We start from the raw sequence: 24545 nt of genomic DNA on the forward strand, positions 1-24545 counted from the left end.
ACAAGCATCCTCATTCATCAGTTATTTCCGAGGGGATGTGGGCTTGGGGTGACAAGCACCATCCACTCCCCTGGGGGGAATGAGCCTTTCCCTGGCTTGTGCAGGTGTGTGCATGCCTGCCTGTGCGTGAGTACGGGTGTGGGGAGGGTAGGTAGGGTCTGGCCCCTTGGAAGCCTGGTGCCTTGTGAAGAGAGCGGACGTGATCATGGTGGCAGAGGACAGTCTGTAAAGCAGCTGAGGATCCTGGGTGGCCAGAGGAAAAAACAGTCTGGGCTGGGCTTTATTGTAGCAGCAAGAGTACTGCCAAATGGTGGAAACTGCTCAATTGTCCATCGGTGGATGAATGCATATACAAAATGTGACCTGTCTCTACAGCAGAAGAGCATTTACCCATAGAAAGGAATTAATTGTGTGCTGCAACATGGATAAACCTTGAAAATATCATGCTATGTGAAAGTGAACAGTATGAAAAGGCAAAATGATAGAATACCAAGAGGAACTCCCCAGGTCATTACGTGCCCAATATGCTACTGGAGATCAGTGGAGAAATAACTCCAGAAAGAATGAAGGGATGGAGCCAAAGCAAAAACAATACCCAGTTGTGGATGTGACTGGTGATAGAAGCAAGGTCCAATGCTGTAAAGAGCAATATTGCATAGGAACCTGGAATGTCAGGTCCATGAATCAAGGCAAATTGGAAGTGGTCAAACAGGAGATGGCAAGGGTGAACGTCGACATTCTAGGAATCAGCGAACTAAAATGGACTGGAATGGGTGAATTTAACTCAGATACTGTTATATCTACTACTGCGGGCAGGAATCCCTCAGAAGAAATGGAGTAGCCATCATGGTCAACAAAAGAGTCCGAAATGCAGTACTTGGATGCAATCTCAAAAACAACAGAATAATCTCTTCGTCTCCAGGGCAAACCATTCAATATCACAGTTATCCAAGTCTATGCCCCAACCAGTAACGCTGAAGAAACTGAAGTTGAACGGTTTTATGAAGACCTACAAGACCTTTTAGAACTAACACCCAAAAAAGATGTCCTTTTCATTATAGAGGACTGGAATGCAAAAGTAGGAAGTCAAGAAACACCTGGAGTAACAGGCAAATTTGGCCTTGGAATACGGAATGAAGTAGGGCAAAGACTAATAGAGTTTTGCCAAGAAAATGCACTGGTCATAGCAAACACCCTCTTCCAACAACACAAGAGAATACTCTACATATGGACATCACCAGATGGTCAACACCGAAATCAGATTGATTATATTCTTTGCAACCAAAGATGGAGAAGCTCTATACAGTCAGCAAAAACAAGACCAGGAGCTGACTGTGGCTCAGATCATGAACTCCTTATTGCCAAATTAAGACTGAAATTGAAGAAGGTAAGGAAAACCACTAGACCATTCAGGTATGACCTAAATCAAATCCCTTATGATTATACAGTGGAAGTGAGAAATAGATTTAAGGGCCTAGATCTGATAGATAGAGTGCCTGATGAACTATGGACTGAGGTTTGTGACATTGTACAGGAGACAGGGATCAAGACTATCCCCATGGAAAAGAAATGCAAAAAAGCAAAATGGCTGTCTGAGGAGGCCTTACAAATAGCTGTGAAAAGAAGAGAGGTGAAAAGCAAAGGAGAAAAGGAAAAATATAAGCATCTGAATGCAGAGTTCCAAAGAATAGCAAGAAGAGATAAGAAAGCCTTCTTTAGTGAACAATGCAAAGAAATAGAGGAAAAAAACAGAATGGGACAGACTAGAGATCTCTTCAAGAAAATTAGAGATACCAAGGGAACATTTCATGCAAAGATGGGCTCAATAAAGGACAGAAATGGTCTGGACCTAACAGAAGCAGAAGATATTAAGAAGAGGTGGCAAGAATACACGGAAGAACTGTACAAAAAAGATCTTCACGACCCAGATAATCATGATGTGATCACTCATCTAGAGCCAGACATCCTGGAAGGTGAAGCCAAGTGGGCCTTAGAAAGCATCACTACGAACAAAGCTAGTGGAGGTGATGGAATTCCAGTTGAGCTATTTCAAATCCTAAAAGATGATGCTGTGAAAGTGCTGCACTCAATATGCCAGCAAATTTGGAAAACTCAGCAGTGGCCACAGGACTGGAAAGGGTCAGGTTTCATTGCAATTCCAAAGTAAGGCAATGCCAAAGAATGCTCAAACTACTGCACAATTGCACTCATCTCACATGCTAGTAAAGTAATGCTCAAAATTCTCCAAGCCAGGCTTCAGCAATACGTGAACCGTTAACTCACTGATGTTCAAGCTGGTTTTAGAAAAGGCAGAGGAACCAGAGATCAAATTGCCAACATCTGCTGGATCATGGAAAAAGCAAGAGAGTTCCAGAAAAACATCTTATTTCTGCTTTATTGACTATGCCAAAGCCGTGGACTGTGTGGATCACAATAAACTGTGGAAAATTCTGAAAGAGATGGGAATACCAGACCATCTAACCTGCCTCTTGAGAAATCTGTATGCAGGTCAGGAAGCAACAGTTAGAACTGGACATGGAACAACAGACTGGTGTCAAATAGGAAAAGGAGTACGTCAAGGCTGTATATTGTCACCCTGCTTATTTAACTTCTATGCAAAGTACATCATGAGAAATGCTGGACTGGAAGAAACACAAGGTGGAATCAAAATTGCCGGGAGAAATATCAATCACCTCAGATATGCAGGTGACACCACCCTTATGGCAGAAAGTGAAGAGGAGCTAAAAAGCCTCTTGATGAAAGTGAAAGAGGAGAGTGAAAAAGTTGGCTTAAAGCTCAACATTCAGAAAACGAAGATCATGGCATCTGGTCCCATCACTTCATGGGAAATAGATGGAAACAGTGTCAGACTTTATTTTTTGGGGCTCCAAAATCACTGCAGATGGTGACTGCAGCCATGAAATTAAAAGACGCTTACTCCTTGGAAGAAAAGTTATGACCAACCTAGATAGCATATTCAAAAGCAGAGACGTTACTTTGCTGACTAAGGTCCGTCTAGTCAAGGCTATGGTTTTTCCTGTGGTCATGTATGGATGTGAGAGCTGGACTGTGAAGAAGGCTGAGCGCTGAAGAATTGATGCTTTTGAACTGTGGTGTTGGAGAAGACTCTTGAGAGTCCCTTGGACTGCAAGGAGATCCAGCCAGTCCATTCTGAAAGGAGATCAGCCCTGGGGTTTCTTTGGAAGGACTGATGCTAAAGCTGAAGCTCCAGTAGTTTGGCCACCTCATGGGAAGAGTTGACTCATTGGAAAAGACTCTGATGCTGGGAGGGATTGGGGGCAGGAGGAGAAGGGAACGACCGAGGATCAGATAGCTGGATGGCATCATGGACTCAATGGACGTGAGTCTGAGTGAACTCCGGGAGTTGGTGATGGACAGGGAGGCCTGGCGTGCTGCGATTCATGGGGTCGCAGAGTCGGACACGACTGAGCGACTGAACTGAACTGAACTGATGTGAAAGAAACCAGGCACAACAAGTCATATGCTATACAATTCCACCAATATGAAAGGTACAGTTCAGGTAAATCCATACAGATAGAAAGCAGATCAGTGGTTGCCAGGAGTGGGATAATGAGGGGAATAGGTGTCGTGTCTCCTTTTGATACCAAAAGCTTGGCCTCTGCCAAACTGAATCTCGAAGACAGTTTGGAGTGCAGTAGAAAAAAATCTATATTGTTTTGCCAGGCAAAGGGAGTCACGGCAGGCTCATGCCCTCAAAACTGCGTCTCCCAACCTGAGGGGATTTGGTGAGGAGTTAAGGAACAAGAGACTTCATTGACCTCTCTCCCCTTCCCTCTCTCTTTCCTCTCCTTAACCCTTCCTAGCCTTCCCTTTTTTTCTAGTCCCCTGGTCCTGGACGCAGGAAGCTGGTTGAAGGGCCCTCAGCTTGAGCTGAGGATTGGAGACTGATCATCTGCTTTTGGCAGAGAACTCGGATTCTGGTTCTGATCTCTGGTAGGGCCGAGTTCCAGTCCTCCCTTCTCTGGAGGCCCAGGGAAAAGTCCCATAACGCCTGGGTATCTGTAGGTGGCAGGAGACGTCTGTAAGGCCACCCCTTTCGCCCCCCCTCTCCCGCCTCCTCCCCCTTCTTCTTTCAACCTGGCTTCCTTTCCTCCCTTGAAATCTTTGCTGTGTCTCTATAGGAGGTTTTCTGAGAGACTGTATTCTTGTATTTAAGGGCTTCCCTGGTGGTGCAGAGGTTAAAGCATCTGCCTGCAATGTGGGAGACATAGGTTCAATCTCTGGGTTGGGAAGATACCCTGGAGAAGGAAATGGCAACCCACTCCAGTATTCTTGCCTGGAGAATCCCATGGACGGAGGAGCTTGGTGGGCTACAGTCCACTGGTCGCAAAGAGTCGGACAGGCCTGAGCGACTTCACTTTATAGCAGTAGTTCAAGGGCAGGGTTGCTGATAAGGATCAGGGTGTGCGCAGGGCCTGCATTCCTTTAATCTGGCCTCAGTGGTCTCCTGATGAGCTTCTGTGATTCTTGAGGTTATCAAACTGTGACTTGTCTGGAATGAAGAATGCTTCATTAGGTAGTTAGCATCTTCCATCTGTTGCGGGTTTGACTTCTGCAGAAGAGCTCAGATATTACATGTATCTCTTGAGAGGAAAGCAGGATCCTGTCCCAGGTCTGCCCTGTTGTCTCTTGGCCACTCCTCCCTTATCTCTGCATTCCCTCCCTTCCCCGATTAGCAGCTGTTTGGACCTGCCCTTTGGAACTCAGGGAGTTCTTCAATGGAGGCTGGAACCTGTTCCCTAAAAGCAACAAACAGGTACAGAGAAAGGCGTACATGCCCGGGAGCCCCACGGGGTCCGACTCGGCTTCGCTCTGGACTCTGAAAGTGCTGGCGCTAGATAGAGGTGGCAACCGCCCTGCATCGTGCATGCACTAGATTCTGATGAACTGTGCACTCTAGAGTGGCTTATCTTATACTATGTGAGTTTCGTAAAACAAGGAACACTGCCAGGAATAAAGACAGACAATACATAATGGGAAAAGAGTAAAACTTCAACCAAGGAAACATAAGAATCTTAAATGACTGCCCTAAACAACAGAGCCTCAGAATGCGCGAAGCAAAACTAATAAAAGTGCAAAGAGAAATATATAAATCCTCAATTATATCCAGAGATTTTAATACTTCTCTAATGTAAGTGCCTTACAATTCACTTTTTTTAAATTTTAAGTGTCTGACATGAAGTTTTTCACTGCCAAGGCATCCATTTCAAAGATACATTGCCAGCGACGCAGATAAAGAACCAGGCCACCCCACCCATGGACTTACCCTTCGGAAAGCCCTGGGTGATTCAGATAACTGGCCTTTGGGTGACACTGCTTTTCCCTTTTCATACTTTTATTCTTGCTCTTATGTTTTAAGTTCATCAGTAGGAATAAACACATAAAACCCTAGCCCCTGCTCCCAACCTCAAATCTAAATGAATTTTAAAAGATTCAAATCATACGAAGTATGTTGTCTGACTATAAAGGGATTAAGAGACTTCCAGGGTGAATCAATGGTAAAGAATCCGTCTGCCAATGTAGGAGATGTGGGTTTGATCCCTGGGTCAGGAAAATCCCTTGGAGAAGGAATGGCAACCCACTTCAGTATTGTTGCCTGGAAAAACCATGCACAGAGGAGCCTGGCAGGCTACAGTCCATAGGGCTGCAAAGCACACACACATAATATAAGCAGCTGAGCACACACACATAAGGGGATCAAACTAGAAACCAGCGGCAGAAAGGTGTCCAGAACATCCTCAGGTACTTAGGAGCTAAATAACCCACTTCTGAGTAACTGAGTGGTGGAAAGAAATCAAAAGGGAAATGAAGTGTTTTTAATTGAATGAAAATAAAAACCTCAAAGCCTGCTGGCTACAGCTAAATTAGTAAAAGAAAATTTATACCACTTAATGCTTCTACCAGAAAAGTTCTCAAATCATTGAGCCCAGATTACACCTTAAAAAGAGTAAGAGAAAGTAATTGAGTCCAAAGTAAGCAGAAGAAAGAGCATAATAAGCAGTAATCAATGAAAATGAGAACCAAAAAATATAACAAGAAATAAAAGTAACCGAAAAGTGATTCCTTGAGAAGACCAATAAAATTAATAAATCTCTAATGAGTAAAACTAAGGGGAAAAAAGGGAGAAATCAAAAATTACAAGTAGAGAGGTTGAAACAGCAGGACCTTGTGGGGCTCCCGGTATAAACCCTTTCTGTGTCCCCTGTTTCTTGTTTATACTTAGTCGCTCATTTGGGTCTGACTCTTTGCAACCCCGTGGACTGTAGCCCGCCAGGCTTCTCTGTCCATGGGGATTCTCCAGGCAAAAATACTGGAGTGGGTTGCCATGCCATCCTCCAGGGGAATCTTCCCAACCCAGGGGTTGAACCCAGGTCTTCCGTACTGCAGGCAGATTCTTTACCATCTGAGCCACCAGGGAAGTCCTTCTTGTTTATAGGGAATAGGTGTTAGCCTCCATGACCTTCCCTGAGTTCCAAACTGAAGTCACTCAGTCTTTGCGACTGCATGGACTATAGCCTGCCAGGCTCTTCTGTCCATGGGATTTTCCAGGCAAGAATACTGGAGTGGGTTGCCATTTCCTTCTCCAGGGGATCTTCCCAACCCAGGGATCAAAGCTGGGTCTCCTGCATTGCAGACAGACTCTTTACCCTCTGAGCCACCAGCAACGATGGTTGAGTTCCAAAGGGAAGGTTCAAACAGTTGCTAATCAAGGAAGGAAGAGGAAGGTGAGCCAAGGCGGGAGCAGCCAGGAAAACAACAGTGCAGCCTTGTGGGCAGGGTCCTGGTCCCCGTCAAGGGATACACACAACATGTATCTCTGAGTTGTGTACGAAGTAAGGCCCCCACCCAGGTAAAGGGTGGAATGATGGTGTTGATGCTCCTGATTTAAATCTACTGAAGCTTGGACTTTGTGTCTCTTGGTCCCAATTCTGTGCTGAATTCTCTTCTGCTCAGTCCCCCTCATGAACATGCCTGGACCCTTAGCTTACAACTTCCCCGGTTTTGCTATTTGGGGAGACACTGCTTTGGGAAAGATCCCTGGTGTTCTTACTTGCTGCAAGGAATAAACCTTATCTTCTCCTGAGCTTTGGTTTGGTCATGTCTGTTGGCTTGACACCTACCAAGAGGCCAACCCAGTTGCTGGCTAATAAGACGACATCACAACAGAATCAGTAGGCCCTATAGGATGATAAGGGGGATTATATGAAATTGTGTGTATGAAATTTTGAAAACTGTAAAGCACTATAGAATTTTAAAAGAATCTTTCATTCAATAGAAAAGACTAAAAATATAATTTTAAATAATAAGGGAATGTTATGAACAACTTTATCCCAATAAAGTTGACAATTTAGGAGAAATGGACAAATTCAAAGACACAAACTACCAAACTCATTCAAGACGTGGATAACCTGAGTAGTCATATAATTATAAAAGAAATTCCAGGGGGGAAAAAAAAACCTGAGAAAATAAGGATCTACAGTAATATATGGTAATAGTCTTAGGCCTGAGATGAAATATGCCTTACAGAAGTTGACTGCTGGTATTTCTAATTTACAGATAAGAAAAGCAAGAGCCATTAGTGCTGTGTCACATTGTCTGAGATTTCAGTTAGTAAAATATCTAAAATTCACATGTAGCTTCGTCAGTCAGCTCTTAAGCTCAGGCTTCATTGTCTTAAGCACAGGAATCAGCAGACTTTTTCTGAAAAGAGCCAGACATACATATTCTAAGCTTTGCCACCCATATTGCCTCTGGCAACTACTGTCAGTATAGGACAGAAGAGCTGTAGACAACATGTAAGTCACAAACAAAAGAAACTTCAGCTGTAGTTAAATATCTTCCCACAAAGAAAATCAGGCCCAGATGGTCTCAATGGAGAATGTTAACTAACATTTAAGGAAGACGTAACTCTCATTCTATACAGCTTTGCAACAAATGGGAAAGGGAATACCCCCAAATTATTCTTTAAGACCAGCATTTCCCTGTTAATAAAACTAGACAAAGACTTAACAAAAAGGAAACTACAAATCAACATCTTTTATAAGCGTCGGTACAAAAATTCCTAACAAAACTTGGGCAAACTGAATCCAATAATACATTTAAAAGAATATGACATAAAGACTAAGGATTTATCCAGAAATGAAAATCTATCAGTGTAGTTCACCATTCACCCAGTTCAGGCCAGTGAGATGGGTGAAGTCTGCTGGAGGGCTTCTCAGAAGGGTTCCTTTGTTCCCAGCTGAGAGCTGGCGAGGAGATGCTGTTCTCCGACCCAGTGTCTGAAACAGCGGCGGCCTCTGGGGATGAGGCTGAGGATGAAGCTACCACAGGGGCAGCAGCAGACAGACAGAGCCTTGATGAAGTCATCAAGCTGCTGAATCAATGGGCTGAGAAGTCAGTCCTACCCCAGGACTTAGTCACTTTAGATAAGACACTGCATATTGTTCTTGTTTGAAGGCAACAAAAACACTGGAGACGTATAACAAAAAGCTTGAAAATCTCAGTCTTTTCTTGAGCTCAACAGAGACTTCTCAAAGAGACCTGAAAGATGAGAAATCTATGTACTCAGATACGTCAGGCTGAGGCTCGCCAGAAAGATTGAGAAAATGGACAGAATCACATCCTATTTCAAGTAACTGTGACCAAAGCATCCTTCAGAAATCCATCAAAGAAAGAACAATTGTAGACAACACTGGAAGATGCTTTGAAGGACAGTCCCATCGTGAGGGAAGAACGGAGAGGAGGGGGCAGCTTGGGGTGGGATGTTAGGACAGAGACGTCCAGGAAGAGGAGCCCTTGTTCAAGTTCAACCTTTATTTGAAAACTGCTGTGAAAAAGAAACAGGAAGACTTCCCTGGTGGTCCACTGGTGAAGAAGCTGCCTGCCAACGCACGGTACACTGGTCTGATCCCTGGTCTGGGAAGATTCCACAGAGCATGGGACAGTTGAGCCATGCGTCACAACTAGAGAAAGCCCACGCATAGCGATGAAGACCCAGTGTGGCCAAAAATAATTAAAAACCGAATAACTCATTTTTAAAAAATGAGAAAAGAAACAGGAAATGGAAGGCACACTAAATTACCTGAAAAAGATAGAATAACGGGTCATATCAAGATCATAGTAAAGACGTCCAAACTGAGAAACCCCTGCTGCAGTCAGAAAAGTCACAGTTAGAAAGAGGAGGCAGAAACCACGCCAGCAGAAACTTCGAGTCCTTCCTAGGCTTACTGAGAAAAAGAGAGGAATTTTCACCAAGTAACCAACCTTTCTGAGAGCAACTCTTTCTGCCCTCCCAGGGCACCTTCAGGGGAGCCGGGAATTGCACAAGTCATGATGGTAAATGGTGGTGGTGGGGGGGGGGTCTTTCGGAAGGAAGCTGTCCCAAGGAGGCTGGTGGGGGGTGGGGGTGGCCTGCAGGCTCAGAACTGAGGGGTGAGATGGGGCTTCGTGCCATCTTGCACTTCCCTGCAGCCCATCAGTTCATTACGGAGATCCAGACACAGTTTGAGAGGCCCTGTGGATGGTCTTGTTTCTCAGGTCTGTGGGAAAACCTCCCAGGAGGGGCTCACCTGCTCCGCAGCTGGAGAGGAAGGCAGGGCAGCCGGAGCTTGAGTGACAGGGGACCCATCCGGCCCTGAGTCCCAGCAGCAGCCAGAGCGGCTCGCTGCTTCTGCAGGACTTCCCTCCTGGGCTTGTCTGCCTGTGTGGCCTCTTCATCCGCCTTGAGGTCCCCAACTTTCCCACACTGTGTGGGCCTCTGACCTGAGGCTGTCTGGTACATCAAAACAGCAGGATGGTGCCTGAGCCAGAGAGGTGCAGTGGGTCCCCATGAGGGTCGGGAAGACGCCGGGGCTGGTCTGGATCCATGCACCACCCCTGCACTGAGGCTTTATGGTCCTGGCCTCACTGCTGGTGCTGCTAGTGCTCTCTGAACCTGTGAGGGTGCCGCTGGGGTTGCTCTAGGGGGTGGCGGGCAGCAGGGCTTGGCCATGGCCAACAAGTGAATGGGCCCCTGGGGGAAGTGGCTGCTATGTCTGCTCCAGCTCACTGGCCTCCCACAGGCTGACACTGTGGTCAGACCACAGCCCCCCATACACTTCCCCCACCCTGCTCCTCCAACATCTCCTTTTGGCTGAGAGGGCCTGTGTCCCTCAAGCAGAGGCTGCTCTGTCCAGGGAGAAGGAAGGTCCAGGTCATGCCAAGAGGGCCCCGGGCTTAGCTCCACCACTGGAGCCTTGAAAAGACTTTCAGACTCTAATTGGCCTCTTGGGAGTTGAGATGATGAGGCCCAAAGATCTAGAAGCGCGTCTGCATGAGGTCAGTGCTGCCCTGTGACTCCATGGTTAAACCCACGGTGAGGCTCCCGGGCTATGCCTCGTGGGGATGTGTCCTGGCTCCAGCCGGCCTTGGTCCATCTCTTCCTGAGGGTTTGGGACCTTTGCTCTGCCCTCTCCAGCTGCTGAGCAACTTCTCTGCAAGGGGCGCTGGGTGCTTCTCACTACCCTTGATCACCCCCTCCCCACCTCTCTTATCTGATTCTGCTTCTCACTTCTCATCCCCTCTGGACAGTCAGGAGGTGACGGCTCAGGAGCTGGCGCCAGTGCCCTGGTTCACTCATCCGCTTATCCTTCGACTGGCAGTGTGCCAGGCCTATCAGCAATCTGGGACAACTGGCCAGCCCTCAAGGAGGCCCCTCCCCCACCCTCTAAGGGATCAGGTGTAGAAACAGATCCTGTTAATACAGCAAGATGAGCACTATGAAACAGGGAAGCCAGAGATATTCATCCATCCCAAGTGGGCAGGTGGCATCAAGGAGAGCTTCCTGGAGGAAGTGGTGCTGACTGGTACTGACTATTACCATTAGCTGCAGACCAGTTTGTTGTTCAGTTGCTAAGTTGTGTCTCTTTGTGACCCTGTGGACTGTGGCACACCAAGATCCTCTGTCCTCCACTATCTCCTGGAGTTTGCTCAAATTCAAGTCCATTGAGTCAGTGATGTTATCTAACCATAGTATCCTCTGCTGCCCACTTCTCCTTTTGCCCTCAATCTTTCCCAGCATCAGGATCTTCCAGTCAAGTGTACTGGAGTGGGCTGCCAGTTCTCCAGGGGTTCTTACCATCCCAGGGATTGAACCTGTGTCTCCTGCTTGGCAGGCAGATTCTTTACCAGGGAAATTCTTGCGGACCAAGAGCAAGACCCAAAACAGTGAGTGTCCTGCTGTGAGGCCTCTAGGTTTCAGGGCCTCAAGGGCAGATTCTAGAAGCTGCCAGCTTTAGCAAAGGATGAGGTGCTTTGGTCTACCCTCCTGGCCCTCTGAGAGGAGCAGTGGTGTGGGGGCTGCACTGCTCCCTCTGAGACCTCCCTGAGCTTCTGCAGACAAGCCAACCTGTCACCTGCCCACCTTCCCTGGTCCCACTGTGAGCCCTGCCTTTCCACTGCTCCAGCCTGGTAACCAGGCTGAACTTACCTGGGTGGGATTTGAAGCAGGATCTGCTGACCCAAAATAGATCCTCTGCAGGGCAGGGCTGGGGCCTGTTCCTCAAGCCTCACCTGCAGGGCCCTCAGGTAAGCATGGCCTCTCTGTGAAGGGGACCCTTCTTGTTTGGAGCCACCTGGGAATTCCTCCCCCTTCTCTGGGGCTGTGAGCAGATACTGCTTGGATTTACAGGGAGGGCAGGGCCTTGTCACTGTGGGGTGAGCAGAGCAGCTCTGCCCCTCACCTGGCTCCCACCCCCAGGCCAGAGAGAGAGGGAGGCTCCCCGACAGGTGACAGAGAAGGTGGATCTTGTAGTTGAGAAAGTCTCCCCAAACTGACAGAAATCTTGCCTCTTATAACTTAGACTCATGGGTTCCTGGAGGCATGACTGCTCACTGTGACCTTCCTGTTGGTGGAATCGTGCCCTCCTGAAAGATCTGGTCAAGTCCTAACCCCTGGCACCTGCAATTGTGACCTTACTTGGGAGCAGGGTCCAGGTCTGTGAGGGTCCCTGGTGAAGGCACTTCTGTTCCTGAGGAATTTGGGAGCATCACCCACCTGGTTCCTCTATCTGGGAGCTCTCCAACCACATACCAGTGGGGTTTGATGGAGGCTCCCTCGTGTGGATATGATCCTGACTGACTCCATCCCCAGCCCCTCTCCTCTCTCTAGTGCACGGGGGTGGGCCTGAAAACTCCAAGCATGGAATCGTTGTGTCTCTCTGGTGACCAGCTCCGCCCAGGAGCTAACCAGAGTAGCAAAAGATGCTAGAGCAAACAACGATGCTCTTAGCACTGCTTTACTTAGTAATGCTCCTTACTGCTCGGGAATTTACAGGAATCAGGAGCCCCATATTAGGGACTGGGGACAGAGACCCGAGGGCATGTTTTCTGTGGTCTCCTATCACTGCACTTGGTAGACGGAAGGTACTCAGTGAGGTGCTCAGAACACCTGCCTTTGGGCCTGTCGTGTTTAGTGGGTGCCTGGGACTGAACTGTTCCCCCCAGCCTCACCCCCTGCCGGCCCAAATTCATAAATTGAAGCCCTACCTCCCAGTGTGATTGCATTCGGAAATGGGGCCTTTGGGAGATGATTCAGTTTAGATGAGGTCATGAGGGTGGGGCCACACAATGGTATTAGTGCCCTTGTAAGAAGAAACTCCAGAGATCTGGTTTCCTCTGTCTCATCCACATGAGGTCACAGTGAGGTCACTGTGGGAAGGGGGCCATCTGCCAGCCAGAAGCCCTCACCAGAATCTGACAGAGGACCTGATCTCAGACGTCCAGCCTCCAGAACGGTGGGAAAATAGACTAGTGTTGTGTAAGTCACCGTTGATAGTCTTCTCTCGTGGTAGCCTGAGCTTAGACTGTATATTGGGCACATGGCTGTTGCTTGACCTTGTGTGCAGGGGCCCTGTGATGGAGAGGCCTGTGCCTTCTTCCTTTCTGGGTCTTCCCCTCCCACAGACCCCCAGGGCTGGTCCAGGTACTCGTGGAGTGCTGGGAGGCCTGCTGGGCCTGTTCTCATCTGCCAGGGGTCCTTAAGCAGGTCTATGGGTGGCAGGGTCTTGGGGACATCCCAGGTAGGCCCCCCCCCCCCAACCTGTGACTTCCACCCAAAGACTCTGGGAAGGAAGGTGGCCATTCAGAGACTGCCCTGCCTGTGTGTTCTGGCCCTGTTAACCTCCCTCAGCTAGGACTTGGGTCTAGGCGGCTGTGGCCCTGGTCTCCCAGCTCTTAAGGGTGTTTGATGCTTCACAGTCCTGTGGTTATAGCATGCACCCCTGGCCTGGGGCTGAGACTGGCCTGGTCTTCAGGGTCAGCAGCAAGACCAGGCCCATCCTGTCCAAGGGGACAAGAGCCAGGCCGGGACCAAGGAAAAGGGCAAGTTGGGCCTTGGGTAGACAAGGGGCCACAAGTGATGCTCAGAATATTTAACCACCAGGACAGCAGCCCCCCACTCCCACAACATACACCCAGACAGAGTCCTGTCATTAAACAAGCTGGGTATTGGGAATTGGGGTGGGTGGACCACAAGGGGTGGGACTTCAGCCACATCTGACTGGGCATATTCCCACTCCAGAGAGTTGCTCAGGTCAAGATGAGAGGGCTGTGCTGTGGGGCAGAGGATGGAGGGCAGGAGGCACTTGCGGGGGTGGGAGGCCCTCGCCCAGGAGGGACAGCCCCTGCGGCCAGGCTACTGGGAGCACCAGGGGTTGGCAGGGGACGAGATGGGATGGACCAAGTGGCCCCACACTCTGCATACAGGGTGGTGGCAGGTGACAGACAGGGGAAGGGCATCAGTGGGTGGAGTAGGGGACCTGGGGAGCCTGCAGCCCCTGCAGTAGAGGGAGGTGTTGAAACCCACTTCCCCTCTCAGGCCCTTCAGTGAACGATTTAGCCAACAGGACATCCTGAGAACACAGAGGTGGCCCATGAGCTCCAAGGGGATGACTGTCCATCACTGCTTCCTCCTGGCAGTCAGGGTCACCCTCCTGCAGCCAACACAGCCACCCTTGGAGTGGGGTGGGCGAGGGGCGGGGATCTCTGGGGATAAGTGTGGCTGCCACAAAAGGGAAGAGGATTATGGCCATTTCAAGGCATTCCCTCAGGACCCTCTTAGTTTTAGGTGAAATTATTAATAAACAAAAACCCAGCAAGACCAGCAAAGGGCTCAGGCTACCCAGAACGAAGGTATGAGTTACCCTACTGGGTTACATGACCCAGCCACCTGAGGTGCTGGCGGAGGCCAATGGGGCCGTGGAGGGTAGCAGAGGAGGGAGCATCCCGTAAAGCTGCGGGGCAGACCAGTGCCTTTTATGGTCCCTTCCCTGCCATGGACATGGGTTTTAATATATCTCACCCAGTTTTAATTTTCCTTCCTCTCTTCTGCCCATAGGAATACAGGGCAGCAGTTCTCAAAAGTTTTTGGTCATGGGACTCCTTTGACACTCTTACACATTGTTGAGGATCCCAAGGTGCTTTTATGTGAGTAGTAGTAACGTTTACCACGATAGACAGGAAAAACGATGACTTTAAAAAATATTATTTTTTAAAAAGAAAAAGTCCATTACATGTTAACTTTTTTTAAAAATGAAAAATAACAAGAAATCTGGTGAGTAGAGGAGTGGCATTCTTTTTGCATTTTTGCAAACCTTTAGCATCTGGCTTAGTGGAAGGCGCTGCGTCTCAGGTTTGTGTCCGCATCTCACCTGCTGTGGTGTGTCGTCTCGGCTGAAGCATGAAGAGAATCTGCATCCCCCAGAGGTGTTGTGGGGAGGGGAGATACTTGCAGGCACGTGGGATCCTCGGACTGCATTTGGAGGCCTGCTCTGGTAGTCACTTTAATCCACACATTCTAGAATATACAGAGAACATGACAGGAAAGGAAGAGACGTCTCTAAACGCCGTGGATCAAGAGGTGGATGAAGGAATCAATGCAGCAGCTCTGCGTCGTCTCCCTTCTTCCTCGGGGAGGGGTGATCCCTGCTTGGTCTTGAGGCCACTTGTGTCCCGCCAGACAGGAGCCATGATTTTGAAGCATAAGCTCATAAGGACACATGACTGATTTGGTCAGTAACTTTGGTCACCCAGTGTCTGAACACCCTTCTCTTCTGGGCAGATCCTCTACTGAGCATGTTTTAGCTGAGCATGGCCAGCCTCCTCCTCCCAGCTCCACAGGAGCCAGGTCAGCTTCCCTCTCAGTCCTAGAGTCTGAAGGGCGAGTGCACACCTGAGGATTGCCATCACACCTGCCCTCCGGTACTGGAGCCTTGAGCTTTTGGCAGACGGTTGAGGAGGTACTCATAGCAGCAGGGCCACACTGGCGGCGTTTGTCATTCTGGTGGCAGCATCTTGTGACAGATGGTGGGGTCACCAGCTGCAGCATCCTCACCAGACAGTCCCTGAGGTACAAACTTGCTGGGGTTTCTGGCAGCACAACTTCCCTTGATCCACACATGCCTGCTGAGTTTGGTCCCAGCCTTCCTGCCAGCGTGTGAGCTTCCTGGATGCTCCTGATGGCTTCCTCCACAAGTCAGAGGCCGGGACAGGAGGGTCCACTCTGACCCTCACCTGCTGAGGCCCACCGAGACTCCGCTTCTTCCTTGTTTCCCAGCACCTCCCTGGCTGGTCCCCCTGTGCTCAGGCTGGACCTTTCCAGAACACCCTGCAGGGTCCCCAGGGAAACCCTCTTGAGTCCAGCACTGTTATAAACCCATTGTGTGTGGAGCCCCTAGAACCCTCCACACTAGAGGAGTCTTCATGCACGGTCCTTCTCATCTCACCTCAAATCCCCTCCGCCCTCCCAAGATTCCCTTCTATTATTACAATAGTAAACAAAGAACTTTAAACCATGACCGAATGCTTATAAAACATTAGGGGGAAATAACTCTGCCACAAATTATGTGACTCCAGCCTTCAAAACTATCTCACAACATTGGTGCAGACTGTGTCATCGTTCCTTCGGCTTGAACTGGCCGCCCTGAGGTTGGGCTTTGGCCTTGTGCTTGGACCAACAGAACAGTATGTCATACACCATGTGTGAGTAGGGATTACGGGTCTGCTTGTGGGATTGGCTTGGCCTCTTGTGCTTCTGCCATGAGAAAGGACATCTCCCAGGGACTGCTAATCCTGCTGCGGGATCTGGAATAGAATCAGGGATGCGGGATGCTTCGTGGGACAGACCTGGACCATACTCTCAGCCTGAAGTGTAAGGCTCCAGGGTGAAAATATGTAATTGGTAGGGTGCTGAGATTTTTGAGGATGTTTCACAGTAAAAACTGACTAAGCATCTTACAGAACCAACTAGTTACAGAATTTAACACATGCTACTACCGTGGATAGTCAGAGTCGCACTGGCAATTAGGTAATCCCCAGGCAGAGCTGAGACTGTATTCACTTTTACAGATGAAACAACTTTTCTACAACTGTCATTACCACCGTTTTTACTTAATATGGTCTTGAGGCAGGAAAGTGGCTTGACGGGAAGACCCAATGGGTGAGCAAGCGTGTCATCACATCTAGGCACTGGCTTTCCAACTCCAGGCCACCCTGGGATAGTGAGGAGATGGATAGGGTAAGTGTGGGGGGTGACCCCCCAGGTTGGGAGGGATTGTTTCAGGTGTCAAGCCCCTGGCCTCAAACTGTAACCAGAAGGGACGGGTTATCCCAATGCCGCCACTGAACCTGCCCTTTGATTCCTCAGGTAACCTTCTCCTTTCCTCCCAGGTCTTCCCAAAGTGTAAGCTAAGCTGTTTGAGGTATTATTTGGGAGTGGAAGAGCCTTCAGGGCAGGGCTCCAGAAAGAAATATGGGCCTGAGGTTCCAAGTGAAGTTCACCCTGAGCCAGTGGCATCCTCCCATGTGTGTTGGCCTAGCTTTTCCCATAGGCAGGCTACTGTGATGAGTAGGCTGGGGCCACCTTTGAACTGCTCTCCAATGGATCTGCACATACATGTCTGGCTCAGAGTAGGTCCTCAATACATATTTACTGAGAAAGGGAGTGAATCCTCGCTTCAGAAACATTACACACACTGTTGCTCAGGCCACCTCCCACATCCTGAGAGCTGGCAGGAGCCAGCTGTGCATGGCTCTGACCTCAGTTCAGCTCTAGGTGATTAGACTGAGCTACGGCGCCCCTAGGCTACCAGGGACCCAGGTTCCAAAGAGCTGGCTTTTGCTGCAAGCTTGTCCTCTCAACATGTAGACTGTTTACTTAAGTTCAGAAGGAGCCTGGTAATAAGATCAATACTCCTTTTACTTTTAACCTTTTTTTTTTTTTTTAAGGGTAACCTCCTTTTGAAAGTATTTATTTGTTCTTAGTCAGAAGAACATTACTCTCCTAGGATATGCTTTTCGCCCTTCTGATTCCCTGGTACCACCAGTACCTAGAAAAACTACTTATTTTAAAAATAACCTGAGCTATTATTTCCCTGTCACTGGCCAATCAAGAAGGTTGGGCCTTAAAATAATACTTGAATCTGTTGGCCATTTCAGGTTACGGTCAATTTCTCTGGCTTTCCAATGACAAGTACAAACACCATTGTATCACGGCCAACTAAGATTCTATGATTCTTAGAAATGGACAAACCATCTGCTTCTTTTGATTGTTCCTGAAGAGATGTTCTTGCCTGTGTGGAATAATTCAAGGTGCTAAATAATGCTGTCACTTTAGGGTCTGATACCACACTGGGGCATGTCACCTGTTCCCAAAGGACAGTGGTCCCTTCCAAGAGAAATCTCCCAACTGTTAGAATCATCTAACACCTGACTAGTAAGATCCTTGGGATCTTCAATCCCTGTATTCATGCCTAGAACTGATAAGACCCCACACCAGGTACGTATTCATGTTTTAAGCAATTTTTAACATCTGCAGTAGACATATATATCTTCACAAACTTAAAATACTTTAACATACTACACTGCACAGAACTAGAATTCAACATAATATATATTACATTGCTAAAACAGTCATATAAATATGGGTGGACTCACTGCATTAGAAAAATTCACCTATTAGGCTATTAAAGACCAGTATCAGTAAAGCCGAAAGAAAAACTATTTTAACAGCAGAAACACTGAAAATAACAACTATGAGGTTTATATGCAAGTGGTGGGAAAGAGAATTCTTTACATTTGCTATTATGTCACAGCAGGCACAATCTGAAATACAGTTTTACGTTAGCAGTGTATAAAAATACTTTTCTAAATACTTTCGATAGGTATAGTACCACTTTAAAAAACCCCAGGTAGTTATTCCATTTGAGGACCTACCAGAACAACTCAATTTACTGCTCTCAGCTAGCTCTGCAAGCATGAGCCTAGAACACAAGTTCCTCAAACATGGAGGCACACTGCACCTGTGCACACACACACACACCTACACAGTAAAAGAACCTCCTGCATCTCTGGTGAATACTGATGAGTCACTGATAGGCAGCAATTTCAAAGCATGAAATGATGTTTTGAAGCCTGTTTTCAGTTCCAGATTTGGCATGGATGGGCAAAGAGGCCAAAGTAAGGTGGATTTTGTGTGTATATGACTTCTCTTCCACTTGTGAGCACTCCCCAGAAGAGAGGTTTAATCAGGCATGTCAATATTTAACTTGGGGGGTGGGGGGACATATTTCCCAGGGCTCTGTGTTATCACCACCCTGGCCTTCTTTCCAAACATTGGAGCAATTTTAGGAGCTTCTGGAGCAGATGTTTCTTCAGTATCTTCACTATCTTCATGATGTAGATCATAGGAAATGTTCCCATATTCTCTTAAAAATGGGAAAATTTCAAGCAGAAACTGACAGAAATCTCTGCGAATACCAAACCACCAATGGTTGCCCCCTTTTCGCCTAAACGTTGTGGCCATTAATGTGATTAATGAAAGCCAAAGGGGGACGAATATGGAGATGTAGGAGAACATGTTGTGTCCATCTAGCCTGTGCACCAGCAGAACCGCGAAAATGAGCAGCGGCACCACGATCGTTATCCAGCAGATGGCCATGGTCACGTGGGTTCTTCGCTGCTCAGCAACCACATCCAGGGAGCGCAGGAACAGGAGGGACCAGACGATGTAATAGAGGACCACCAGGCAAAGGAATGACATGAGGATCCACAGTGGCACAAACACCACCAGCCACGGCCAGTGGATGATCCGGTCCAGCCTGAGGGCGATGAAGATGAACTGCAGGATGTTGACGGAGCACAGGATCTCCAGCTCCAGGGACCGGTCGTGTCGGAAGCCCCAAAGGCAGGCGGCCACGGACACCGGGGACACAAAGAAGAGCGGCATGAAGACCAAAAGCCAGAAGTGGGTCCCCCGCTCCACCCGATCGCAGACCAGGACCTCGAACATGAGCAGCAGCAGGTGGATGCCCACGGCAATCAGCATGGCCTTGAACTCCACACAGGCCTCTCCCTCCGTGCGGTAGCGCGGGTTTCGCACCCAAACGCCCGCGCCGACAGAGGCGCCCGCGAGGACCAGAAGCTTCCACAACCAGATGGGGGCGAACACGGCCCAGTAGCTCCACTGGATGACGCCGTCCAGTCGGAGGGGCAGCAGCACTGAGAAGAGCAGCAGGCAAGCGTAGATGAGGAACTTACTCGGGTTGAAGTCCTGGAATAGGCCCCTGGGGTTCATGGCCAGGCCGCTGCCTGCCTTCCGATGGGTGCCGCCTCTGCCCCGTTCCCGGACCCGCCGCCTCGTCGGCCAGCCGGGGCCTGCTCTTGGTGGACAGCGGCCGGGCGCCGGCCGGGACCGGCTTCCGGCCCGCGGCACCTAGAGGCCGAAACACGTGCGCGCGCGGTCACGTGGCCTGGCCGGAAGGGCGGTGGGCGGGGCGTCCGCGCCGGCGCTCTCCCCGTGACCCGAGAGGCCGGGCGGCGTGGGGCGTCTGCGAGCGGGAGCAGCGCCAGCCCTGCCGCCCGCCTTCACTCTGTACCCATTTGGAAAGCAGCTACTGCGTGTGGCGCGGGAAGGGTAGGGGCAGAGGATTCTGGCCGGGTTCCTGGCGCGCTGGTGGCTCCCTGGTCGGTCCGTTGCTAGCGAGCGGGGGGCGACCTCAAGCGGCCGCTTCCTGGCGGCGTCGGGAGTAGGGAGGCGGGAGTGAGCTCATATCCTCCGGCCGGGCAGGGGGCGGGGGCGAAGAGCGGTAGGGGGCGGGGCTAAGACCAGGGGGCGGGATCGAAGAGTGGTAGGCGCGGCCTGCCGCCGGCGCCCCACCTTCGCCCGCAGACGACCAGGGGGCTCAGACGACCAAGGGCCTCAGAGGACCAAGGGGCTCAGGCGCCGGCGGTGAGGCTTGGGCGCCCGCTTCGCTGATGGCGGACGGCGTGGGAGCGAGCTGGGCGGGGGCCGGGGGAGTGTGGGAGTTTGTGAGCGAGGGCTTGGGTGCTGCTGACTGAATGCACAGAGCGGGGTGTGTGTGCGCGCGGGAGGCGGTGGGCTTGTGCCTGTGCGGAGAGGCGCTCGCGTGTGCGGTCAGCGCCCGGGTTGTGCCTGGAACGGGCGGCTTCCGGGGCTGGACCCCACCGGGCGGACCGCCGGCCGTTCTCTGGCCGTCTGTGAAGTGGCCGAGGCAGAGTGCCGGGGTGACTCAACCCCGAGGTGGAAGGTGGGCGATGGAAGGGCATTACACCCCGCAGCGTCCGTTGGTGAAGTTGCGACAAGCAGGTGCTTCCTGCCGCTGGTCATCCGGCAACTTAGAGCAGAATGGAGATTCCGATTGAGTCCCTCGTCCTCGTTTGACTTGTCTTGCCCTGCCTTAGTCTGATTCTCACAGATACTGTTGGGGCCAGGGGCTGGAGCCAGAGGTCAAGAAATCTGGCTTCCAGTTCAAGTCCTGCCACCCAGCCGCTGAGAAACCTGGGCAGGACGTGTGCTCTCTTGGCCTCAGGGGTCCCGGGCTGTAAGTTGGGGGCCGGCCGTGGTGGTATCCAGGAGCCCCTCTTGCCAGCTGCGCTGACGCTGGAGGCCCCTCCCTGCCTTCTCCAGCCTTTCTCCTTAGAGCCCTGGCTGCTCGCCCTTCCTGCCCTCCAGCTCCCGTAGAATCTGCCACACTCAAGTGCTGGGCTCTGAGCCCGTCAACGGGGCTCGGCTGGTGTGGGGTCTCCCAAGGAAGGGGTTCCAGAGATAAAAGTGGGGGCCATGGTCCAGACACAGGATCCAGCCTTCCCCAGTCCACCTCGACGTTGGTGAAGCCTGGTGAAGGGTGGACAGCCCCATCTCTCAAAGCTCTCCCACAGCTTCACCGCCCTCCCCTCAGCTGAGCCAGTTAGGTTGACTGTTGACTATATGGGACACCAGGTCCACCCTCCACCCCTTCCTCCCAGGCTCTAATCCATCTGTTTTGCATCCTGGTTTTTCTTTTACTGTTTCCTTTCAAGGAGGGATTTGGCAGCGAAAACAAAATTTAAAATTCAAAACCCCTCTGCCAGTCCAACTACAAAATGGGCTAATAATAGCACTTAGGACCATTTTGAGGTTGAGATGAATCTATATATGGAAAACACTTTGTGTTTAGAGAAATGCAAGCCACTCATATTTACCACACTGGGGCAAGTAAATCCTTTAGGGGTGGGACTGACTGGCAACCCCCCAGGGAGGCGGTGGCCAGGCCAGGTCTTCAGGCCCCTGTTGGAATGGGTGGAAATCCTGTAGCCAGATGACCTCAGGGTCATCTGTCTTTACTATCTTTGTGGCAGAGGTTAGAGTTTGGAGTATGTTGTCCCATACTTTACTGTCTTTGTGGCAGAGGTTGAAGTCTGGAGTATGTTGTCCCATTTCTGCAGCTCCTCAGGACAGGGACCTGGTTCTCTCCCTTCAGGAAGGGGGAATCATATGATGGCCGGTCACCATCCAAAGAGTCCTTGCTGCATCCTCCTGAGGGGATCAGAGCCTGCTTATGCGTTTGAGGTGGAGCCACAGGGAGAGGCTACTGTCTGCTGCCCCCAAAGCTGGCTTTCCTGTGCCCATAGGCCTGGACCTTCAGTTCTGTACAAGACTCCTCTTCTTTGCTACTTTCCCTGATGTGGTTAGGGTCTCAAGGACCTACCCCTGTCTTTACAGTGACCTTTCAAGCTAACAGAGGTTGTTTGTTCTGTGCCAGGTGCTGACCACCCAGCAACCTTGAGGTTGGCATACATCCCAGAGCATAAGTACCCTGGTCCCCCAGTGCAGGCCTGTCATGCTGATTCTGGGCAGCAGCCTGCAATGTGTCTATGTCGCATGATCTCACCCCTGCTCAGCATCCTCAGCTGGCCTGGGAGGCCCCCCGAGCTTGCCCTGGCCCACCTGTGGTCCCCTGCTAGTCTGCCGCCCTCCCTCAGAACTTGCCATGCTGATCTCTGCATTTTCTGTTCAGGGCCAGCCCACCACCCCAGCCTCCCTCCTTCCTGAACTACCAAGACCCAAGACAAGGCTTCAGTCCCAGGAAAACATTCTCGACTCCTGGTGGGTTGATGACCCTTCTCTGACCTCCCTTCACTTAAGGGGCTTTGTTCCTGGGGAACTTCTTTCACTGGATTGAGTCTGTTTGGCCACCTTTTTCTCCATGAGATTGGAGCTTGGACCCCCGGGCAGCACTTATGTTGCAGCTAGTGCTTGGTGCACCTGCTCAGGATGGTTCTTCCCTGCCCCCTCGCTCTGAGCATGTGGGGTCAGCAGCCAGGCCCAGTCCCCAGGTCAGCATCATGGGCCCTGTACTGTCCCTTCCCCCTCCTCCTGTCCCTTCGTTCCAGCTTGGCATAACCAGCTTGGCATAGCAGCTCACAACAGTGTTCAGGAGCTTGGACACGGGGTGCTCAGCAGATTCTCTGTTCAAGTCTCACAGGCCAGATTCAAGGGCCTCATTCCCTTCTGAAAGGCCCTGATGAGAATCAGCTTCTGGGTTCATTTAGCTTCTCTGCATTCAGTTCCCTGAAGCTGTGGGACTGAGGCTCCCTTTCCGTGCCAGCTGTCAGCCAGGGATGGCTCTTGGCCACCCATTCCTGGTCAGTGGCCCTCTTCACGGCCACCAGCATCGGGTTGCGTCATTCTTCCACTTTGAATTGCTGTGGCTCATTCTGCTACATCGATGCTGCCTTTTCAGTTTTTAAGGACTCATGATCGCATTGGGCCCTGCTGGACAGTCAGTTCCCCTGAGTAGCTGGGACCAGGGCAGGAGTCTGGCCCCAGGAGACAGAGTCCCCCTCTGAATGTCCTCCTAGTAGTGACCTGGGCCAGTGAATGGTCTGTACAGAAGGCCCAGGGACGTTTTCCCTTGCAGACCCACTTGGGTTTGCTCACCTCGGCTTCTTCACGAGGAAGCCCAGCCCTCGAGGCCCTTTGTGTCAGCTCTGTGGTCTCCTCCATCTCCCAGGCCGACTTGTCAACCCTGGTGCTGTTGTCCCCAAGCTCCGTGACCTTGGCAAGTATTCCCACCTCCAGTCCCATTGGTGAGATGGAGATGAACTCATAGAATTGTAAGTGTGAAATGAAACAATGTATAAAAACTCAGAACACACTCGCTTATCCTGTCCTGTTGGTGACTTTGGTCTCTGTTTTGGCCGTAGAGGAGGCGTCGCTGCTTCTAGAAGCCTGTCCTCCGTGCCGGGCGGTCAGTCCTGGGGCTCACACCACCAGGCACTGGGGCCCTATCCTCGCTTGCCTGGCTGTTCCTGGTGCCCTGAGGGCAGGGCCCTGCTTTCATCTCTGTGTCCGCAGTTGCTAGGTCAGACCTATGTTCAGTAGACGTGTCCAGGAAAGCACAGGCAGGCAAGAAGGATGCAGCCGATGTGGCAGCTTTCCCATGTGCTGAGCGACAGAGCAGAGCAGCTTGTCTAAAGCTCAGAGATGCTGCATTTACAGGGAGGAGTCTGGGCTCCCAGGAGTACACCCTGGAGCACCCCAGCCTTTCAGGTGCGCTGGGCTCAATATTTCAAAGCTCTGTATCATCTGAAGTTCATGGGGTGGCAGAGGCATGACCATCATTTCACAGATGGGAAACTAGACACAACTATAGTTTTCTGCCGAATTTTCAGCTGCAGACTTTTTCCTGAGTCCTGCTGTTGGCCCAGCTAGTAGCTTGGCCCTGTGCAGTGGTTCAGTCCAGTGAGAGTGGACCTACTGAAGAGCCAGACTCTGATTGGGGCTCCTGGAGACTTAGGCTCATGTTTTAGCAGATTTTCCTCAACTTGTGTATTCATTTAACAAATACATATCCAGCATCTGCCCCATAACGTGGGCCCCATCCTGACGTGGGATGCAGCTGTGCACAGCTCTGACTACTCCCTTGCTGCCCCCCTTCCCAGTTCAGGAATCACCTCCAAGAAGCCCTCCCTGATCACTCCCTCCCTATGTACACCATCCTGTTTTATTTCTCCTGTTTCCTCTATGGTCACTAAATACATGCTTGCTTTAGGAAAATCTGGAAAATGCATTGTTTAGAGGGGGAGAAAGCTCTCATCTTACTACCTACACAAAATCACTATTAACACTTCAGTGTAGTGCGTTCCACATGGTCACCTCTGCAAAAGACATTTCATTATCCAAGTAC

At 50.4% G+C, this 24545-nt stretch overlaps 2 protein-coding genes across 3 annotated transcripts in view; one reads left to right on the forward strand and one right to left on the reverse strand.

Annotated features, from left to right (window-relative positions):
- Positions 1-14640: 14640 nt before the first annotated feature.
- On the reverse strand, positions 14641-20079 carry TMEM185B (transmembrane protein 185B). The gene has a single exon (XM_052656900.1). The coding sequence runs from the start codon at positions 19649-19651 to the stop codon at positions 18599-18601; it is 1053 nt and encodes a 350-aa protein (XP_052512860.1). The 5' UTR covers positions 19652-20079; the 3' UTR covers positions 14641-18598.
- Positions 20080-20205: 126 nt separating this feature from the next.
- Positions 20206-24545, forward strand: part of RALB (RAS like proto-oncogene B) — a 74502-nt gene continuing 70162 nt past the window's right edge. The window contains exon 1 of one of the 2 annotated variants that reach the window (XM_052656910.1): positions 20206-20305. The gene's annotated coding sequence lies outside the window, so the exon portion shown is untranslated. Of the gene's footprint in view, positions 20306-22373; positions 22463-24545 lie in introns of those variants that run through there. The other variant, XM_052656924.1, reaches the window with a different exon arrangement.

This window comes from Budorcas taxicolor, chromosome 2, assembly GCF_023091745.1.
Source record: "Budorcas taxicolor isolate Tak-1 chromosome 2, Takin1.1, whole genome shotgun sequence".
In the NCBI taxonomy this organism is placed as follows: domain Eukaryota; kingdom Metazoa; phylum Chordata; class Mammalia; order Artiodactyla; family Bovidae; genus Budorcas; species Budorcas taxicolor.

Bases quoted from the DNA above. Each gene is read 5' to 3' on its own strand.
- TMEM185B (XM_052656900.1), bottom strand. From the start codon at position 19,651: ATGAACCCCAGGGGCCTATTCCAGGACTTCAACCCGAGTAAGTTCCTC.